This window comes from Notolepis coatsorum, assembly GCF_963971535.1.
Source record: "Notolepis coatsorum genome assembly, chromosome: 6".
NCBI classification, from domain to species: Eukaryota; Metazoa; Chordata; class Actinopteri; order Aulopiformes; family Paralepididae; genus Notolepis; species Notolepis coatsorum.
This window is the reverse complement of record NC_140170.1, coordinates 153,807,110-153,827,109: the sequence shown is the minus strand read 5'-3', so window position 1 is coordinate 153,827,109 and position 20,000 is coordinate 153,807,110. Positions and strand designations below refer to the sequence as shown.

General features: G+C 44.0%; 1 protein-coding gene across 1 annotated transcript in view; it reads left to right on the top strand.

Moving 5' to 3' along the window:
- Positions 1-20,000, top strand: part of LOC311229698 (CCN family member 5-like) — a gene marked incomplete at both ends in the record, with an annotated part of 43,977 nt that overhangs the window by 14,078 nt on the left and 9,899 nt on the right. The window contains 2 exons of the mRNA XM_084315773.1: positions 7,259-7,475; positions 15,833-16,081. Of these exons, the coding sequence (XP_084171899.1) occupies positions 7,259-7,475; positions 15,833-16,081 (466 nt within the window). The remainder of the gene's footprint in view (positions 1-7,258; positions 7,476-15,832; positions 16,082-20,000) is intronic.

Here is a 20,000-nt window from a genome sequence, read left to right as displayed (position 1 = left end):
AGTCAAGAGTTCTATTTGTCACGGCATACAAGCATACAGTGAAATGCGGGGGGTCATGCCCGCAGCGATTGTGCAATAACACAAGTAATAAGAATAGGAATGAGAATAAGACATTTGTGCAATGATACAAGTAATACGAATAAGACATAACAGGTATAATGTACATAAAGTTTACAAAAAGCATGGTAAGACATGCTAAGGTCCTGCGATAGTGCAATACAATGTTAGCTACGGATGAGGCACTGGGTCTTATGTACACTACTATACAATGCTATACTATACAATCTACATTTATACTATGTGTCCTTATATGCTAACTTGCTATATCCATCTATTTACTATACAAGAACCACTCCGTTCTCTTATTTTTTTATTTATTTTTAAAGTGACCTTTTCATTGTGTAAAGTGACCGTTGAGTGTGAGCGTGTGCAGCATGTGTGTGTGTGTGTGTTCATGCTAAAGTGACTGTTAGTGTGTGAGCGTATACAGTGTGTGTGTTATATGTGTGCTCATGTGTGCTTGTGTGTGGAGACTTGTGTGTGGAGACTCTGATGGCCTGGGGGAAGAAGCTGAGCCGGAGTCTCTCTGTCCTAGTTGCTGGTGTTCGCAGGCGTTTGCCTGACCGCAGCAGCTTGAACAGGCTGTTGTTGGGGTGGTGAGGGTCTTTCATTATTCTGCAGGCTCTGGATTTGCACCTCTTGTTATATAAGACCTGCAGGGGTGGTACTGCAATACCCGTAGTACGCTCAGCTGAGCGCACCACTCTCTGTAGGGCCTTCTTGTCCTGTGCCGTGCTGTTTCCATACCAGGCAGTGATGTTTCCAGTCAAGATGCTCTCTACAGCTCCGGAATAGAAGGACTGGAGTATCTTCCCCGATACTCGGAACTTCCTTAACTGTCTCAGGTGGTAGAGGCGCTGCTTCGCCTTCTTTACGAATTCAGGGCTTCATCTGGTGAAAGTTTGTTGCAATTTAGCAAGCAACATGGTAACAGAAATGTAAACGGCCTGACCAAGGCATAACTTCTTAGTGGCTACATTGTACATTTTAAAGACCAGCACCATGGTCTCTTAAAGCTTATCTGCATCCGGCTTCAACATGGACGGTCGCATTTTACGTAGCTCCCGTAACCAACGCAACAGAGCAACAACAACAAAGTACTTTGCGCATTTTCTACTTTCCCTCCTGTGGATTATGGATTTGTACCTGAATTCACAACTCAAGCAGCAACTCCAGACAGAAGTGGAGGATAGCGAAAACGTAAAACAGCAGTCCCATTGCGACTTCTATTTGTTAACGGGCTCGGAGAGGAAACATCCACCCTTCGGAGCCACGACCATCCACACAGTACTTACTGCAAATCCGGAACGAAAGAAATTACCCCCGGCAGGCAAGTGTAATAAGAGATCAATGTTTTTATTATACCTGCTCATGTCGGGTGACATTCATCAGAACCCTGGTCCCGTAATGACACGGAACCAGAGACTACAGTCAAATCTGCTGATCCAAGAAGCAGCAGCCAGCACAACAGATCAACGGCTACCCACACATACTGCGGCTAACGACATGATCAACGGCAACATTCCTCCTCTGCCACCCCTGCAAAAGAACCCACGAGAGGCCACAGCGAGAGGGAAGGAACCGGGGTTCACAACCGAGGCGCCCAGCACGTCGCGGGGACAAAACAGCGAGGCATCGCTCCTCACACCGGCGCCGGAGATCAACAGCATCCACGCAATTGACGCTTCAGCCAGCAGTTGCACCAGCCGACCAGCAAGCGGCGACATACCCTCACAGAAGCCCCAGCGGACTCGGCGAGTGGCTAAAGGGAGAGCGGCGCGGGACAGCGAGACCACCAAGGACCCGACGGTTAGCTTGGCTGGCCCCGCCAAGGCCGCCATGCCAGCAAGTCTACCCGGGCCGAGGCCAGGACAAAAGGCACCCCCCCTCCCCCACAATGGAGTACAATCAGACATATCTGTAATCAACCAGCCCCCCCCCCCACATCGCGGGCTTTCACACAAAGGAATACAGACACCAGCAAAGGACAAAGCATCACCCCTCCCCACCCACGGCACAAACAGCAACAACGCCCCCCCTCCCCCCACCACAGGACAGGACACAATGGAACAGAGTTACCTCAACTGTGACGACATCAAACTTATTACAAGCAAAAATGGACTTCACATATTTCATCTGAATACAAATAGCCTGAGACCGAAACTGGCTGAAATCAAACAGTTGTTTTTAAACGGTAAGGCTAACATATTGTGTTTCACAGAAACAAAATTAGACTCATCTGTACAGGATCCAGAGATTGAAATTGAAAACTACTCAATAGTCAGGAGGGATAGGAACCAGTATGGAGGTGGCGTCTGTGTGTATATACACAAGGATACCAAATACATCAACCGTACTGACCTTAACCATGATGAAATTGAAACTGTTTGGATTGAAATCTTATTAGACAGGGCGAAACCGGTACTAGTAGGCACAATCTATAGACCACCAGAACAGAGTGGGTTTTATGACACACTTGATGGGTGTTTAGCTGGGGTGGAGGGGGTAGAAAAAATTCTTATTGGGGACTGGAACACGGATATGCTGCGTAAATCAGCACCCGTCTTCAAGGCCTTCAGTAGATTTTCTGACCTGCACGGTTTCAGCCAGCTAATCACACAACCCACAAGGGTATGCGATTCGACACAAACCACCATTGACCTCATTTTGACCTCTGACAAGTCCATGATCTCCAGTAAAGGGGTGATAGCATGCGGGTTAAGTGATCATTATATGATTTTCTGTACCCGCAAAAAGCTAAAACAGAAGGCCGGCTGTCACAAAACAGTCACATCTAGAGACCTCAAAACTTACTCTAGAGAGGCCTTTAACCTAGAACTGGGGAGCTTGGACTGGTCAGATGAGCTCAGTGGTACACAGGTTGAAGAAACATGGCTTGGATTCAAAACCAAATTCACAGCAATACTCAACAACATGGCACCGACAAGAACCACCAGGGTTAAAAATCGCGCTGAGGCATGGATGCACACTGAAATACTGGCCGCTATGAAAACCAGAGACAAAAAATGCTCTGAACTTCATAAAAGTCAGACAAAGCTTTCCAAAAGCTCAAACAGTGAACTCCAAGCCCACGTGGTTGAACAAAAAATCCAAAGAAACAGACTAAGAAATGACGTAAACACCATGATCAGAACCGCAAAAAGAAATTTCATCAACGACAAAACTGAGGAAAACAAAAACAAACCCCGCGAACTTTGGAAATTACTCAATAATCAACTAGGCTGCAGTAAAAAACTTAAAACCAGATTCTCAAACATAAACATAAAGACGGACAACACGCTCATCACAGACAAGCTGGATGTAGCCAATTACTTAAACATCTTCTTCACAAACATAGCCACAACACTGGTAAACAAACTACCCTCCCACTCAGGGCATTATGGGGTAGAACACATAGTAGCATACTACAAAAACCTAGGGGTCCACAAAGACGACTTCAAACTTGAAATGGTAACAACCGATGAGGTACTCAAAAAATTGAGCGCCCTCCAACCTAACAAGGCCACTGGCCATGACAACATCCCCTCCAAATTCCTCAGAGACGCAGCAGCCGCCATCACCCCAGTCATCACACACATAATAAACCTCTCTATAAAACAGGGGCACGTCCCCAAGGACTTCAAAATTGCGAGAGTGACCCCTCTACACAAAAAGGGCAGCAAATTAGACCCAGGCAACTACCGCCCTGTTTCTATTCTTACCTCCATCTCGAAAGTCATGGAGAAAATAGTCTACGAACAGGTCGAAAAGTACCTGGCGGAAAAAAACCTAATCTACGAATTCCAATCTGGCTTCAGAACGTCCCACTCCACTGACACATGCCTCCTCTATTTGAACGACCACATCAAACAAGAGGTGGACGCTGGCAAATACTGCGGCATGGTCATGCTGGACCTACAAAAGGCCTTCGACACTGTCAATCACTCCATTCTAATGGACAAGCTAAAAGCAATTGGTTTTGATAGCCTATCAGTGAGCTGGATGCAATCCTACCTGGAGGGGAGAGAACAGATGGTAGAGGTAAACGGTACTCTATCCCCCCCCCTCACAGTGAGCTGTGGTGTTCCACAAGGAAGCATACTAGGACCGCTACTCTTCCTAATTTATGCAAATGACATGTCGTCAGCCTGTGACTGCAACTTGTTCCTGTTTGCGGACGACTCAGCCCTGCTGGTCTCTGACAAGAACAAATTGCAGGTTGAAAAAACCCTCAGCACGGAACTAGGCAAAATCTGCATATGGCTCGCTGATAACAAACTATCATTACACATGGGCAAAACAGAGTCCATTCTCTTCGGTTCAAATAACAAACTCAGCAAGACCGACGGCTTCTCAGTTACAGTGGGTGACAATATTGTCACAAGGAAAGACGAAATTACCTACCTGGGTTCCATCCTAGAGGCAAATCTTTCCTGTGACAAAATGGCATCCAATGTAATAAAAAAAGTCAACCAACGAACTAGATTCTTGTACCGGATCTCCTCTCTGGTAAACAAGAATACCCTGAGGACTCTGGCAGGAGCACTCATTCAAGGGTACTATGACTATGCGTGCACCTCATGGTACCAAAGCACCTCAAAGGCGCTTAAAACAAAATTACAAACATCACAAAACAAACTGGTCAGACTACTACTTGACCTGAACCCCAGAACCCACCTCACCCCTGCCCACTTTGCCAACCTAGGATGGCTTAGAGTAGACGACAGAGTACAGCAACTTGCAATGGGCCTGGTCTACAAGATACACTATACGACCGGGGTGCCCATGTACATGTCAAAATACTTCCCAAAGGTCAGTGAATACCACAACCACTACACCAGAGGAAGCTCAACAAATCATGTTAAACCCAGATTCGGCTCAAACAAGGGACTAAACACGTTTCGCAATTATGCCACAACAATGTGGAACGCCCTACCCAAAGCTGTAAAGGAATGTGAATCCCTGCCCACATTCAAAACCGCCCTTAAAGAGCACCTACGGGAGGCTGCAATTCGAAACTGGCCACCGTAAATGCCCAAAACCCCCACCACCTCCTAATAGACAGTCTCCTCCCCACCGCATGTATATATTCCCTCCCCGCCGTATGTATATTCCCCTCCCACCCACCCACCCCCTCCTAATGTACAGTCCCCTCCCCATCATATGTATATACTCTGTCAGGATCTAGGGGTAACAGTACTGTATATTTGAATACCGCCTATGTCACAAATGTATCAGTACTAAATACCTATATGTCCCTATGCCATAAATGTCATGTATGTTATGTATGTCATAAATGTCTATATGAATTGAAAATGGGGGACCCTGATGGAAACAAGACAAACGTCTTTCTCAGGTCTGCATCCCCTTAACAATTGTATGTATTGAGCCGTACTGTATTGTACCCATTCTGCAATCTGTTAAATAAAGTTTTCATTCATTCATTCATTCATTCATTCATTCATTCATTCATTCATTCATTCATTCATTCATTCATTCAAGCCAAGGACCCAAATGAGATTTAAATTCTTCTTGCTGTGGGACCCAGACTCATTGGAACATATCACAAACATATTACTGCTGTTTGTGGGGACCCTCAAAAATGTGTATATTTCTACCCATATGTAGCCTACTTTTCTGAGAGCATACTTGCAAGGTATTTTTAGTACTTTTTATGTGCTTTCATGTACTAATTTAAAGCATGTGTTTATGATAGTCATTAATATGCTGTATAAGTGTAATCTAAGTGCACATGAAAAAATAACTGAGATGTTACACAAAACTTAAGTTGGTACATTAAAAGTGTACTATTTTGGTTAGTAAAAGTAAATAAAAAGTATAATTTCAACATATCTTCAGCACATCTTAAGTACAACCTTTAACAAACTAAGTGGTTTCAATTTAACACAACGTTAGTATACTTTCTGAATACATAAAAAGTATACTTTTAGAAAAATAAATGTATTTTACTTGACCCATTGTTTTAAGAAACCAGGGTCGACTAAACTGTAGCCCTCTGTATCCATTCAGGCCACATTGTAAAAAACAATCCCACCCAGCTCAACAACATCAACCCAAACATATGTATACTGTGAGGATTGGTGCATTCCCCGCCACACGCTTCTTGGGGTGCTGTGATGATTGGTCCGTTGCCTAACGCACACTTCTAGGTCAAGTATCAATTACCATCACGCAGCTGTCATAGTTTGTGATTAGCACCCCAGAGGGCTTTATATACCTGGACCTTCTTTCTATCGATGTCGGGTCGTTCTGGAATACAACTGCATTTGCCTGCTTTTTCCCCGTTGCTGTTCCTGGTCTACTTTCTCTCCAGGACCTTTCTGTGGAGAACCGCTGTTGAGAACCTTGTTCCCCGTTTGGAGCTGCGCCTCGTTTTCCCGCTTTACGAGTTGCGCTTGGGTGAGTGGAACCAAACCCCTCTGGATTATTCTGATTGTGTGTTTTAGAAGAGACACTGAAGATTTCGTTACCCCTCTGGATTATTCTGATGTTGTGTTTTAGAAGAGACACTGAAGATTTCGTTACCCCTCTGGATTATTCTGATTGTGTGTTTTAGAAGAGACACTGAAGATTTCGTTTTGTTTGCACTGACTCAGCTAATTGTGTGTTGTGGGGAACACTGAAGACTGTCACTGTCAATTGGTTCTGGACACAGCTAAGGGAGGAGGGAACCACACTGCCTCTGTGTTTCGTTGGACTGTTTCTGATACCTCTCTCTCTCTCCGTTTTCCACCTTGAGTAAAAGCTGGAAGTATCTGCAGAGCCGCTACAACGTCACATGCCATTTCCCCACCGCTATCACCAGGAGGATTCTGCAGAGCCGCAGATGACTCTGCCGAAGGCAGTCTCCCTGTTTGTTTGATAATTGTACTTTACCCTTTTTTTTGACTCTGTAAATAAATACGCCCTAGTATTTGGCTAACTCTGAACTACCTGTCTGTGCTGTTGCGTTTGAGGTCGGTTACAAACCATAACATATACTGTATATACAACAGACAGAATCAACCCAAACATATGTATACTGTATATACAACAGACAGAATCAACCCAAACATATGTATACTGTATATAAAACAGACAGACTACGTTACAGTCTAAGAGCTCATCGTTTTTCATCTCGTGTCATTGCTGTTCATCATCCATCTGTGAACCTCTGTGTGTGTCTGACACCTCTCAGGTGTGGAGCCAGCTGTGCAGTGGCACATGCCAGTGCCCGTGGTCGGTGCCGCGCTGTGCTACAGGAGTGCCTCTGGTCCTGGACGGCTGCCGCTGCTGCCAGGTCTGTGCCAGGCAGGAGGGCGAGGCCTGCACTGACACGCTGCCCTGCGACGGCCTGAGGGGGCTGCAGTGTGACTACAGTGCCAGCTACCCCGGAGGCCCCGGAGAATGTGTCAGTGAGTAAAACACTCTCCTGTTTCCTGTTTCCTATTAACTATCCTTTCATATTTTTCAGAATGCGCTTATTAAACGGGTACGCCAAATAAAGCGAAGTTAATGCTGTTCTCTAGAGCCACAGGTACTGTTTGTGATGATTTGCGTATATACACTGTGGATGGGTCTGTTATTGAGAGAGTTAAAGAATATAAATAGCTTGTCATCTGGCTTTATGAAAAATGTACATGTAAATGCCATGTAGATAATAAACTTGACTTTATTTGACAATATATAAATAACATGTGACAGAAGCACAGTCTGGAATACTGCCAAGGATAGACACAAAAAAGCTCAGAGCTTATTTCCATTGTGGTCCTTGTAGGGGGGTAGGGGACCGAAGTGTTCAGACATGCATCATACAGACATCGTAAAGACACATGACATCACAACACATCACATAGACAAACCTCGACGACCAGTTGAACTTCTCCGCTCACATCGCAGCGACAACCAGAACCTGCAGATTCCTCCTGAGCAACGTCAGAAGGAGCTGCCCCTTCCTGACAAAAGAAGCCACCCAACTCCTCGTCCAATCAACAGTCATCTCCCGCCTCGACTACTGTAACGCACTGCTTGCTGGCCTTCCGGCCACTGCCACCAAGCCTCTTCAACTCATTCAGAATGCAGCGGCCCGCCTGATCTCAAACCTACCGAAGTCAGCCCATGTCACCCCACTTCTTAGGGACCTGCACTGGCTCCCCATTGCCACACGAATCCGCTTCAAGGCCCTCGACCTGGCATACCGTGAGGCAAAGGGAACCGCTCCTGCCTACCTCCGGTCAATGGTCTCTAACTACACACCCTCAAGACCCCTACGCTCTGCATCTTCTGGCCGTTTCAGACCCACTCCTATCCGAGCTCCGGGAGGGTCATCAAGGAGAAGCCGCCTATTCTCAGTCCTTGCCCCACAATGGTGGAACAAACTGCCCACCACAGTTAGGACAGCCGAAACCCATCCAATCTTTCGCCGTCGACTAAAGACGCACTTCTTCAACCATTATCTGAAATGAAATAAAAAAGAGAAAATAATAATAATATCTAACCCTAACTAACCTTATTGTCATGCACTTGTCCTAATATACTAACCTACACTGACTGTAGCACTCAACACTTTGATGAACATTGTTACTCAGGTGATAGATTTGTGCCCTTCCTGCTGACTTGTCGACGTCGTACAGAACTTGTAAGCCGCTTTGGATAAAAGCGTCAGCTAAATGACTAAATGTAAATGTAATGCATCTGTTTCTGTACAGTATAAGGTCATTATTGGTGATCCCACCCTACATCACCTTACTGGACTGGAACTCTGGACCTTATCATACTCTCTCTGGCGATTGGTTTACGCTTAAGGTCCCCAGAGTTTGCGCCAAATTAGGAAAATCTGCTTTTAGCTTCTGTGCCCCCGACACATGGATCGTTTTACAAAGCACTTTAAAACTCAATACTTTAGTATCCATTGGTCAGTTTAAATCTGTAATAGAACCATTTCACCTCAGTCTGCAGTTGTTTTAATTATTTAAAATGTTTAATTGATTGACTTTTATTTTTCTACACTGTTTTTGTATTTATTATGTGCTGTACTTCTCTACATCATTGTAAATGAGAGCTTGCTCTCAATGATATTTTGAGATTAAATAGAGATTAAATGAATGAATTATGATGATATATAGTAGAGTTACAGGTCCAGTATTTTGTTGTTGTTGTTGTTGTGTATATATTTGTGTGTTTTTTTTGGACAAATTATTACTATTATCCTACAGAGGACATCCTGTGTAAGATGGGCGACACAGGAACACACATGCATTGGGTCGCCGATGAAATTCCTCTCTGCGCTTGACCCATCCCGTCGTCCTGCCCAAGGGAAGCCAGGAGCAGACATGGGTTGCGGCATGGGGCAGTGCCCGGGGACCAATCCAAGTGCTCCTGTCCGTCTTCGTCAGGGACGCAACAGCATTAGCGATCTGCGCTGCATGTTTTTCCATTGGGTTTATCTCTTATTCTGGAGGGGAAACCCTTGCGAGCAGAGGGGGAGAACATGCAAACTCCACACAGAAAGACCCGGGAGATACCCCACCTGGGTACCTGGCAAACCGGCAACCTTGTCCCCAAGCAGGAATCGAACCCAGGACCTTCTTGTTGTGAGGCAACAATGTTAACTCATTGGCTGCCACGCTGTTTCCGGGATGTGGCTATGCGCTGCCACGCATTAAACCAATGGAGTCCGTCACCTTGTTTGCAGGGCTATAACTATATTCTATAGCTATGGATGCAATACTCATTTGACATCGAGTAGCTATCGTTCAATCTGTGAAAAAGAAAAAAAATCCATCCATACATTCCCGTTTTATACCGTGGTGAATATAAGTATGGTTTTAGAGCGGTTTAGGGTCATTCCTGGGAGACTAGTAATGGCCCGCGACGTGTATTATACTAAATCCATTGGCATTTCGTCCCTACACACGCTACAATAAAAAATTCAAATGCATGTGATCGGTATTATGTTCCATCATGAATGCATGTAAGGGGGGGGGGGGGGCGGTAGTTTCTGATTAATTGATTGTCAATAACAACAACATACGCTGATCAAGGCGATGGCTATGAAAACAAGGCACAATCAAGCTGAAATTGATGTTAAATTGCTCTTACCTGTGGCCGGTGGGATTCCAAAAAGAATATTCCAATTATTTGATTGCCATCTGGTAGATCGTATGTCCATTTGGCCCATGACATAACCCACCACAGCATAATGAATCGGGGGTCCCGAAAACTATTCAATGCGATCGGGTGAAGCCCTAGGTTCAGGTTACTAGAAAAGAGCGCCCGGAGCGTTTAGCGTGTGGCACGGCCCAATACACAAGGTTTCAAATGGTGCTCGATACCGCCGCCTGGTAGGATGCGGCCGGTATTGCACTTTAGCGATCTCAGACTCAGCCCCATGATAACACCAGGCTCCCTGGATGGATAATGAATGGAAATATCGAATAAAATAAATAACGAGCAAATAACGTATACGTGGTTGGCGTTCAACGGTTGTCAAACAAACGTGTATGTAAGCGTTGTCGGCATCCAATGAGTTAACCACTACACAATAATAATAATAATAATAATAATAATAATAATAATAATAATAATAATAATAATAATAATAATAATAATAATAATAATAATAATAATAATAATAATAATAATAATAATAATAATAATCATCATCATTATGTGCATGTTAACTACAGTATTCATTTATATATTATTAAATAGTTTATATTATTAAATAAGATGTTAGTTAACACATTGGGTGCTAACGATGAATGATGAATTATCGCTTGGTTGCCACCACTCTAATCAATGAGAGGACGAGCACATTTGCGAACGCTTAAACTATATCTTAAATTATGGCTATTGGTCTAATACACCTGTCGCTTATCAATGACTTGCTTGCAGTCAACATGTACAAAACGGATTGTTTTTTCATCAGTACATTTCCGTTTTATACCGTTTTGAATACGAGTATAGTTTTGGAAATTTCTAGAAAGAAAAAGATATTCTGCAGTAATAGCCATTTACTGGAATACACACAACACGTTGTCATTTTCCGTCTGATTTATGAATAATTTTCAAATAAACGCTAGATTATCGATAGTATATGTGTACTTATGCACGCTAGAGAAGCGGGGTAAAAAATCGATTATCTATGCCGTGCCTGGCGCTAACGTTACGCACACACTGTACACACACAGGAGACACGTTGTGAACGCTGTGAAAAAAACTCTGATTAACCCAATACTGGTAAAATAAAGTCCTTACCTCAGATCAGATGTTCTGCAAAAAGATGAATCCAATTCCTGATCGCCATTCCAAATATCGATCGCGTTTATTGATCCAACGTTATACCTCGAAACACATAACCGACGCTTCTTCCAGTGCCCTCAGTGGATGCAATAGTCTCAGGTTACATGCCTCAGAAGTAAAATGTGGAGCCCGGAGTTTTTTTTCTCATGCATTCCCATCGACTCCATTCCAATGGGTGCAATACCATCCGGGAAACGATAGGGGGCAGTATTTGCCCTTTTCGAGCTCAGAGCCATTCCCAATGATAACGTGAGGCTGGATGGATGAAAAATGAATGGATATCGCTAATAAAAGAAATAACGATTAAATAACGAGATTTCTCGTCATTGGCACACAACGCATGGCGGCCAACAACGAGATTTCTCGTCGTTGGCACCCAATGTGTTAATGTTGTAATTGTAAAGTTGAAAACATTTATCCCTTAAGTAACACTTAATAAATACATAGGCAAATACATAAGCATTACTTAACCATTCATTAATTATGGCTGTGACCCTTATTGTAAAGTTGTAAGTTAAGTAACAGAGTGCTGAATAATCATTATTTAACCGTACTTGAAGACACCTATTGATTTTGGTGACCTGTGACCTTTTCTCTTGTGCCACTGTAGCCGGTCCAACGCTGAACCTGCCACTATTTCGACCATGCCTTGAGTGGGAGTCGAACCCCGGGCGTCCGCACCGGGGCCAGCAACACAAACCGCTGCGCCAAGAAAGGAATTCCTCCCTAAGCGCTCAGTTTGGATGCCTCTGGGGAGTGAGTTTTACTTCCATGTACCGTAGTCACACTATCGCGGTACATATCCGTTACATTCACCCCCCCTAAACTCACACCACCCAAGGCATCCGGGTCACGCTACCACTATACCACCAACGCTGAACCTGCCACTATTTCGACCATGCCTTGAGTGGGAGTCGAACCCCGGGCGTCCGCACCGGGGCCAGCAACACAAACTGCTGCGCCAAGAAAGGAATTCCTCCCTAAGCACTCAGTTTGGATGCCTCTGGGGAGTGAGTTTCGCCGTCGACTAAAGACGCACTTCTTCAATCATTATCTGAAATAAAAAATATATATAAAAAATCGAACCCTAACATGTTAGGGTAGCGTTAAACTGGAGCCCAATAGCAGAACACAAGAGAGAGAGAATGGAGCGGTTTAGGTTGATTTAATATTCCAGGTGGCAATAGGTACCATGCAGACAGGGTAATACAATACAGGAATGTTTGACAGGTGCGAGCAGGAGCACTCCTCGTGCTCCACGGGAACGTCCTGGCGGGTGGTGTCTAAGAGACAGCGTAGGCTGGCAGCGGGTGGTCCTGGGCACACGGAGAACAGAGGTTAGAGCAAGGCAAGGATTTAGATAGAGCAGCAAGGTAGGATACGTCCTCGTACCTAGGTAGGCTTAGCAACACTCGGACGTTGAATGGCAGGAACCGCAGGACTCTTATCAGAGCTGGTGATGGCCTGACGAGGCTCAGGTGTGCAGATAGCCGAGTCCTGACGCGTCTATACTTTCCGTAGCTGCATTTCTGCAGGACGCTCTCTGATTGGCCGACGACAGTTTCTACACTGGTTAGGCTTAGGCACTCTTTCGAAGTAGGTTAAGGTTAGAGTTTGTCTTAGAGCGTGACGGCAAGTTCTTTCGACGGTTAAGCTTAGGCACTCTTTCGAAGTTGGTTAAGGTTAGAGTTTGTCTTAGAGCATGGCGATAGAACGCCAGGTAGTTTGCAGGCTGTTCGACGCGGAAATGGGCAAAGACACAGCTCGTCACGCGATTGGGCAAACATGTCAGTGGCCAATCAGAGAGCGTCAGTCAGTGGCCAATCAGAGAGCGTCCTGCAGAAATGCGGCTACGGAAAGTATAGACGCAGTCCTGACAGCGTATGAACACCTCAAAGGGAAGCTGCCCATATAAGGGCGTGGAAGCAGGGGGAGAGAGAGAGGCTCTGGCCGTGATTGTGACATAACAAACCTTACTGTCATGCACTTGTCCTAATATACTAACCTACACTGTAGCACTCAACACTTTGATGAACATTGTTACTCAGCTGATAGAGTTGTACCCTTCCTGCTGTGTTGTATGAAACTTGTAAGTCGCTTTGGATAAAAGCGTCAGCTAAATGACAAAATGTAAATGTAAATGTAGTACACAATCTGAGAAAGGTTCACGGGGCCGGCCTCTCCTGGAAACAAAGCGTCAGAAGACTAATTTGAAGATTATGCCCCAGCGTTTCTCTGTCTGCCAGCCAATCCTGACCGTGAATGGTCCAAAGCAATTAGTTCCAGTTGACCAGAATGCTGGCTTGAAGAGACGCCGTTGTGCTGGTGGCAGATCAACCATTTTGGGTACATCGGGAGAGGCTTGCCATCTCGGACAATGCTGGCATGAGTGCTGATGCTGTGGAATGGCTGCTCTTCCCTTAAGCCACCAGTACCTCTGGTGGATTTCACTAGACTCGCTCTGGCCCTGGGTGCAATGGACGCTCATTATGATCTTTGATTAGTAGCGAAGAGATGTGGTGGTTGGGGTGCAGGACTATGGGACGGATGAGGCCTAGGCTTTGGTCAAACTCAGGAGCCAGAGACAGCAACCTGCTGTTGGATGAGACACTCTTGCCAGTTTGTAAAGCAGCAAGCTCAGCTGGAGAGCTGTCCTCCTGGGCCCTTCTGAGAAGAGTAGTCTCAGTGGTCAGAGTAGAATCTGACAGGAAGATCAGCTGCCGTAGTGAGAGCATCCTTTCCACTGAGAAACATCCAGGGATGCCAGATTAGAGGAAGGGTGTAGAGAAACACTGTGGATACTGGTTGTTCTCAACTCTCCAGCCTCCTCTTCTGAATGGGTGATGAGAATCGGCCACTGTGTGTCGAGGAGGAGCAGGAAAGATGGGCTGTGACTCCATCTCTGTGGATCTGATAGGGATTTTCCCAGAGTGAGATCATCAGCCGGGTTGTGGGCACTGTCGAACATACCTCCAATCCTCAACCATTATCAGCTCTTGTATCTCAAACACCTACACTATCAACACGAGTCAGACTTTAGCCATTGCAACACTGTGGTAGAATCACCCCAAATGGTAGTCCTTTGGATTGGTAATTTGGTGATTTCCTTCTGGAGCAGGGAAGCAAGCTGAGCACCTGAGAGCGCGGCACACAACTCGAGTCGAGGCATCGAGAGCTGTTTCCTTGGGGCTACCCTTGACTTGGCCATGATAAAGGACACATATATCTGTCCTTTTTGAATGTTGGATCGGAAGTAGGCAACGGAACCATAGGCTCTTTCGGATGCATCACAAAACACGTGAAGCTCTCGCGTTGTGGTGGAGATGTCAAGACATGATGGCTCATAGCAACGAGGAAGTTTCACATTTGATGAGAAACAGAGTTCATTCTCCCATCCTTCCATCGATTGACCAGGCTGGCCAGTTCCAATGGATCATCCCAACCCCTCTCCGTCTTTCATAGCTCTTGCACCAGGCGTCAGCCCTGGTGATGAAGGGAAGGATGTACCACAAGGATGTATATATAAGTATACGATAGATATATCGTAGTGTGGGTGCTACAGGGCTGAGTGTGGCTGCTACTCTGCTAGATCTGTGGGTAAAAGGCGCACCTGGTGAAACATTCCCTTTATGGAATGGACATGGAAGACTTTCAACACTTAATTAACATGCACACCATTAGTAATGAATTACTAACTGCATTAGTTAACTGTTAATAATGCTTATTACTGTATTAACTAATGTTAATTAATGTACCCTTATTGTAAAGTGTCACATAGCCCTTTCTGAGTACTTTGAATAGCCAGTACCAAGTATTTACTCAAACTTTTTATTTGTTTTACTTGAGTATGTATTTTTGGTCATTATTAGTACTAGATCTTTCATTGTGCCACTAGACTTTACTTCTCACTAGCTTTATTGATATGATTAAAAAGGGAACTTCCTCAAGCCTTAGACTCATCATAACAGATAAAAAGGTTGGCCAAAAGGACGACTCAGTTCAACTTAATTATTAGTTAATGCTTTTAATTTATAGAAAGTAACTATATGTATTTCAGGACTTTATTAGCCTGCACCTGTTTTACTTTTACTCAAGTCTTGACTGAAGACAACTGAAATCTACTTTGTGTGCTCTGTGGAGTAGATTTCAGTTGTCTTCAGTCAGCTTGTACAGACAGGAGCTCGACCCCATTGGCTTTGCATTGGTTTGTGGCCAACTAGCCGGATTGTTTTGTGAAAGAAACTGATCAACAACATCATTTGTATATAGCAAATAGGGCTAGTAGTCCAAAAAATCTGAACTCCTTAAGGACACTTTCACTCAAGTAGCAATACTTCTCCACGAGCAGCCTTTCAGTCCTCTTTCCACCTCTGGGAACTGGTCACAATATTGGTTGTCGGCCCGTCTCTCTCTCACCTACTTTATTCTCAGCAGTCAAAACATGTCCCTCCTCTCTCCCTGCGGTCAGGCCAGAACTCGCTGGGCTGTGAAGTGAACGGCATGAAGCTGGAGGAGGGCCAGACATTCCAGCCCTCGTGTGCCCAGCTGTGTCACTGCCTGGGTGGCGGGGTGACCTGCGTGCCCCTGTGCGTGAGCGACCTCCAGGTGCCCACTGTCAACTGCCCCTACCCCCATCTGGTGCGCCTGCCTGGGCGCTGCTGTAAGGAGTGGGTCTGTGACGGCTTGGACAACAGCATTTCTCCGGAGTCCATGGCAGGTAAGGGGTTAATAAGTAACATAACGTACATAACAGGTTATAAATACAGATACATATAGTTTTTTATTCATTATACTGTGATTATTTCACAGTCAGTAATTATAAGAATCAGTTGTTAAATTGTAAGAACTAGTAATGTTGATTTGGCCACAGCAGTGTTTATCAAAAGGTACATCGTTTACATTATTGGAGCCAGAAGGTGTTATAAAGGTGCTAAATATAAATACTTTGAGAGACACAGAGGAATCAACGGCATGTTTGCCAGGATAAAACATTTTGAGCGAAAACACAGAGGAATTTGGATGAATCGGAGGTATTTCCTTTTAGGCACAAAGGGCAGCTGTTAAATCAAAACCAGCGTATTGGTCTTTGCACAATACCATCCCCACAGTCATAACAACAGGATGGTCTGGGGCATTTTGGGCTTGTGAATAAACTGATGAACCACTCAAAGAAGAAAAAGGAGCAAGCATGGAACAATCTTCTAACACCCTCAACCACAATGACCTCACATCAACAGTTTACAACATATCAGACTGTTCACCTCATGCCCTGTCTCTCGATTTCCTCCATTTCCTGTGTCTGAACATTGTGATGATAAAGATGCTAGTCACAGTGTGTGTGTGTGTGTGTGTGTGTGTGTGTGTGTGTGTGTGTGTGTGTGTGTGTGTGTGTATGTGTGTGTGTGTGTGTGTGTGTGTGTGTGTGTGCGTGCGTGTGTGTGTGTGTTCAATAATGTAGGCCTGCAGTATTGTTCTAATAGCAAAGGTTTGACTGTATCTGTAAAAAAGAAAAGAACTGCGTTAAACTACCAAATTGTAACTTCGATTGAAAAAGAGGTGTGTGTGTGTGTGTGTGTGCGTGTGTGTGTGTGTGTGTGTGTGTGTGTGTGTGTGTGTGTGTGTGTGTGTGTGCGTGCGTGTGTGTGTGTGTGTATTCACAAGTTTCAAGTTCAAGTTTCTTTATTAGTTGTCATACAAAAATACAGAATACTTTTATATGAAATGCCTTTTTCTGTTTTGCTCCTGAGAGTGTGCTAGATAAAAATAGATAAAGTATAAAATAGAAAGTCAAAAGTACGTAAACAAAGTGTAAACAAAAGTGTGTTAAAGTGTCTAAAGTGAGTAAAGTGGGTGCTACAGTGAGTTGTTTATTTGAAGTGAGTGTGTACGTGTGGATGTATGTGCTGTGAGTGTATTTGATGGTTTGTTACATAGTGTTATTGTTCATTGAGCATCCTAATGGCCTGGGTATAGAAGCTCCTTCTGAGTCTCTCTGTGCTTGCCATGAGACTCCGGTATCGGTCCATGTCAAGTCCTTGGATATGTGAACTCCGAGGTACTTAAAACTGTTCACTCTCTCGACCGGTGCCCCGTCGATGCTGAGGGGGCTGTAGTCCCTGGCCCCGACCTCCTAAAGTCCACAATCATCTCTTTTGTTTTGCTGACGTTCAGGGAGAGGCAGTTCTCCTGACACCACCGCGCCAGACCTCTACCTCTTCCAGGTAGGCCCTCTCGTCATTTGCAGAGATCAGGCCCACCACTACTGTGTCATCAGCAAATTTGATGATTGTGTTGTTGTTCCGCTGTGCCACACAGTCATGTGTGTACAGCAAGTAGAGGAGGGGACTCAGAACACAGCCCTGGGGGGCCCCCGTGTTGAGGGTAATGGATGAGGAGGTGCAGTTGCCTGATCTCACCACCTGGGGTCTTCCCGTCAGGAAGTCCAAGACCCACTGGCATAGGTCATAGTTCAAGCCCAGGTCCCTGAGCTTGGCTACGAGTTTGGAGGGGACTATGGTATTGAATGCTGAGCTGTAGTCAATGAATAGCATTCTCACATAGTTCCCCTGCCTCTTGTCCAGGTGTGATGTTGCTGTGTGCAGCACATGGGCTATGGCATCCTCCGTAGACCTGTTGGGGCGATATGCAAATTGTAGGGGGTCCAGGTTGATGGGGAGGGAGGAACAGATGTAGCCCTTCACAAGCTTCTCAAAGCACTTCATGGCTATGGAGGTGAGAGCTACATGGCGATAGTCGTTGAGGCAAGCGTGCTTGGATTTTTTGGGTACAGGGATAATGGTGGACTTCTTCAGACAAATAAATACCAAATAAATAATGTATCTACATTTGCATTTACATTTAGTCATTTAGCTGACACTTTTATCTAAAGTGAGTAAGTCGTATTGTTTGTCAAACAGTGTTGAACTTGAGTGCTTAGTAGTATAGACATATTAGCATAGTAGGTAGTAGTATAGGCATAGTAGCATAGTACATAGTAGATAGTAGTATAGATATTAGCATAGTAGGTAGTAGTATAGGCATAGTACATAGTAGATATTAGTATAGACATATTAGCATAGTATAGTAGGTAGTAGACGTATAAGCATATTCGCATAGTACATAGTAGATAGTAGTATAGACATATTAGCATAGTACAGTAGCGTAGGTAGTAGTATAGACATATTAGCATAGTGGGTAGTAATATAGGCATAGTAGCATAGTAAATAGTCGATAGTAGTATAGACATATTAGCATAGTAGGTAGTAGTATAGGCATAGTAGCATAGTACATAGTAGTATAGACATATTAGCATAGTAGGTAGTAGTGGAGGCATAGTAGCATAGTACATAGTAGATAGTAGTATAGACATATTAGCATAGTCGGTAGTAGTATAGGCATAGTAGATAGTAATAGAAGACAGTAAGACGTTTTTTTTCCCTTTTCAATTCAGATATTGATTGAAGAAGTGTGTTTTTAGTCAACAGCGGAAGATGTAGGTTTCAGCTGTCCTGACTGGTGGGAAGTTCGTTCCACCATTGTGGAGTATCTATAAGCACAAAACTGTTTAGCTTATTATTCTTACAACAAAGATATTTCTAAAGAAATAGAGCACGGAGGCTTGACGTTTTTCATTCAAAATTGAAAATGTAAAGCTAATATAATGCCTTTCTAGACACAGTATCATAAGCTCATAGGAAGTTGAATGACAAATGTGGCCAACTGACTGCATCCTTGTTGCCTGAGATAAGGCTATTTCAATTTGATAACAACAACAAACGTGACAAATTACATGTGATTTCCTGTCAATTGTTGATATGAGCAATCATTGCAACATGAGTCATAAGAAGAGGCCGGGTCGGTGTGTGTCATCACAGAATGACTTGAAAACGTCTTCCCCCGTCTCACTGGGAGACGAGTCACTTTGTAAGTAGTAACCTTGTCTCCCAGTGTTGAAAAACTTCCACGAGAATGTAAAATCCATGAGAATGTAAAATCCATGATCCAAATATTTATTTTTTTAACTACTAACCTTCGTACTGTCTTTTACTATTATGCACTTTACTACTAAGTAATCTACTGTGCCTATATTACTATGCTAATATGTCTATACTACTATACACTCAAGAGTATAGCACTGAAGTTTGACACTGTTTGACGAACAATATCACTCACTTACCCTTAGTTTAGAGTTCAGATTCAGATCATTTTATTGTCACAGCTTACAAACGTACATACATTCAGAAAAGAAAATTGAGATGCTTGTTTTTCCCGTCTCCTCAACCGTAGTAGATTTGTAAACATAATACACAAGGTATATTCTATCTATACAAACATAACTATAAACTTTAACTATAAATATAAACTATAACTATGAACTGAATAAGCTATAAATAAACTATAGACTATAAACTAAAACTATAAACTGGACATAATACATGTACCCCTCCTGCTGACTTGTTAACTTGTAAGTCGCTTTAGATAAAAGCGTCAGCTAAATGTAAATGTAGGGGCTGTGACCCAACCTCTTCTTATAATTCTAGGACTGCAACAGGATATCTTTGCTTGTTCTTAGCTGTTACCCAGCATGCACATCAAACGTCCCACGGGAAGCCATCTATAGATTCTGAAATCTCTGA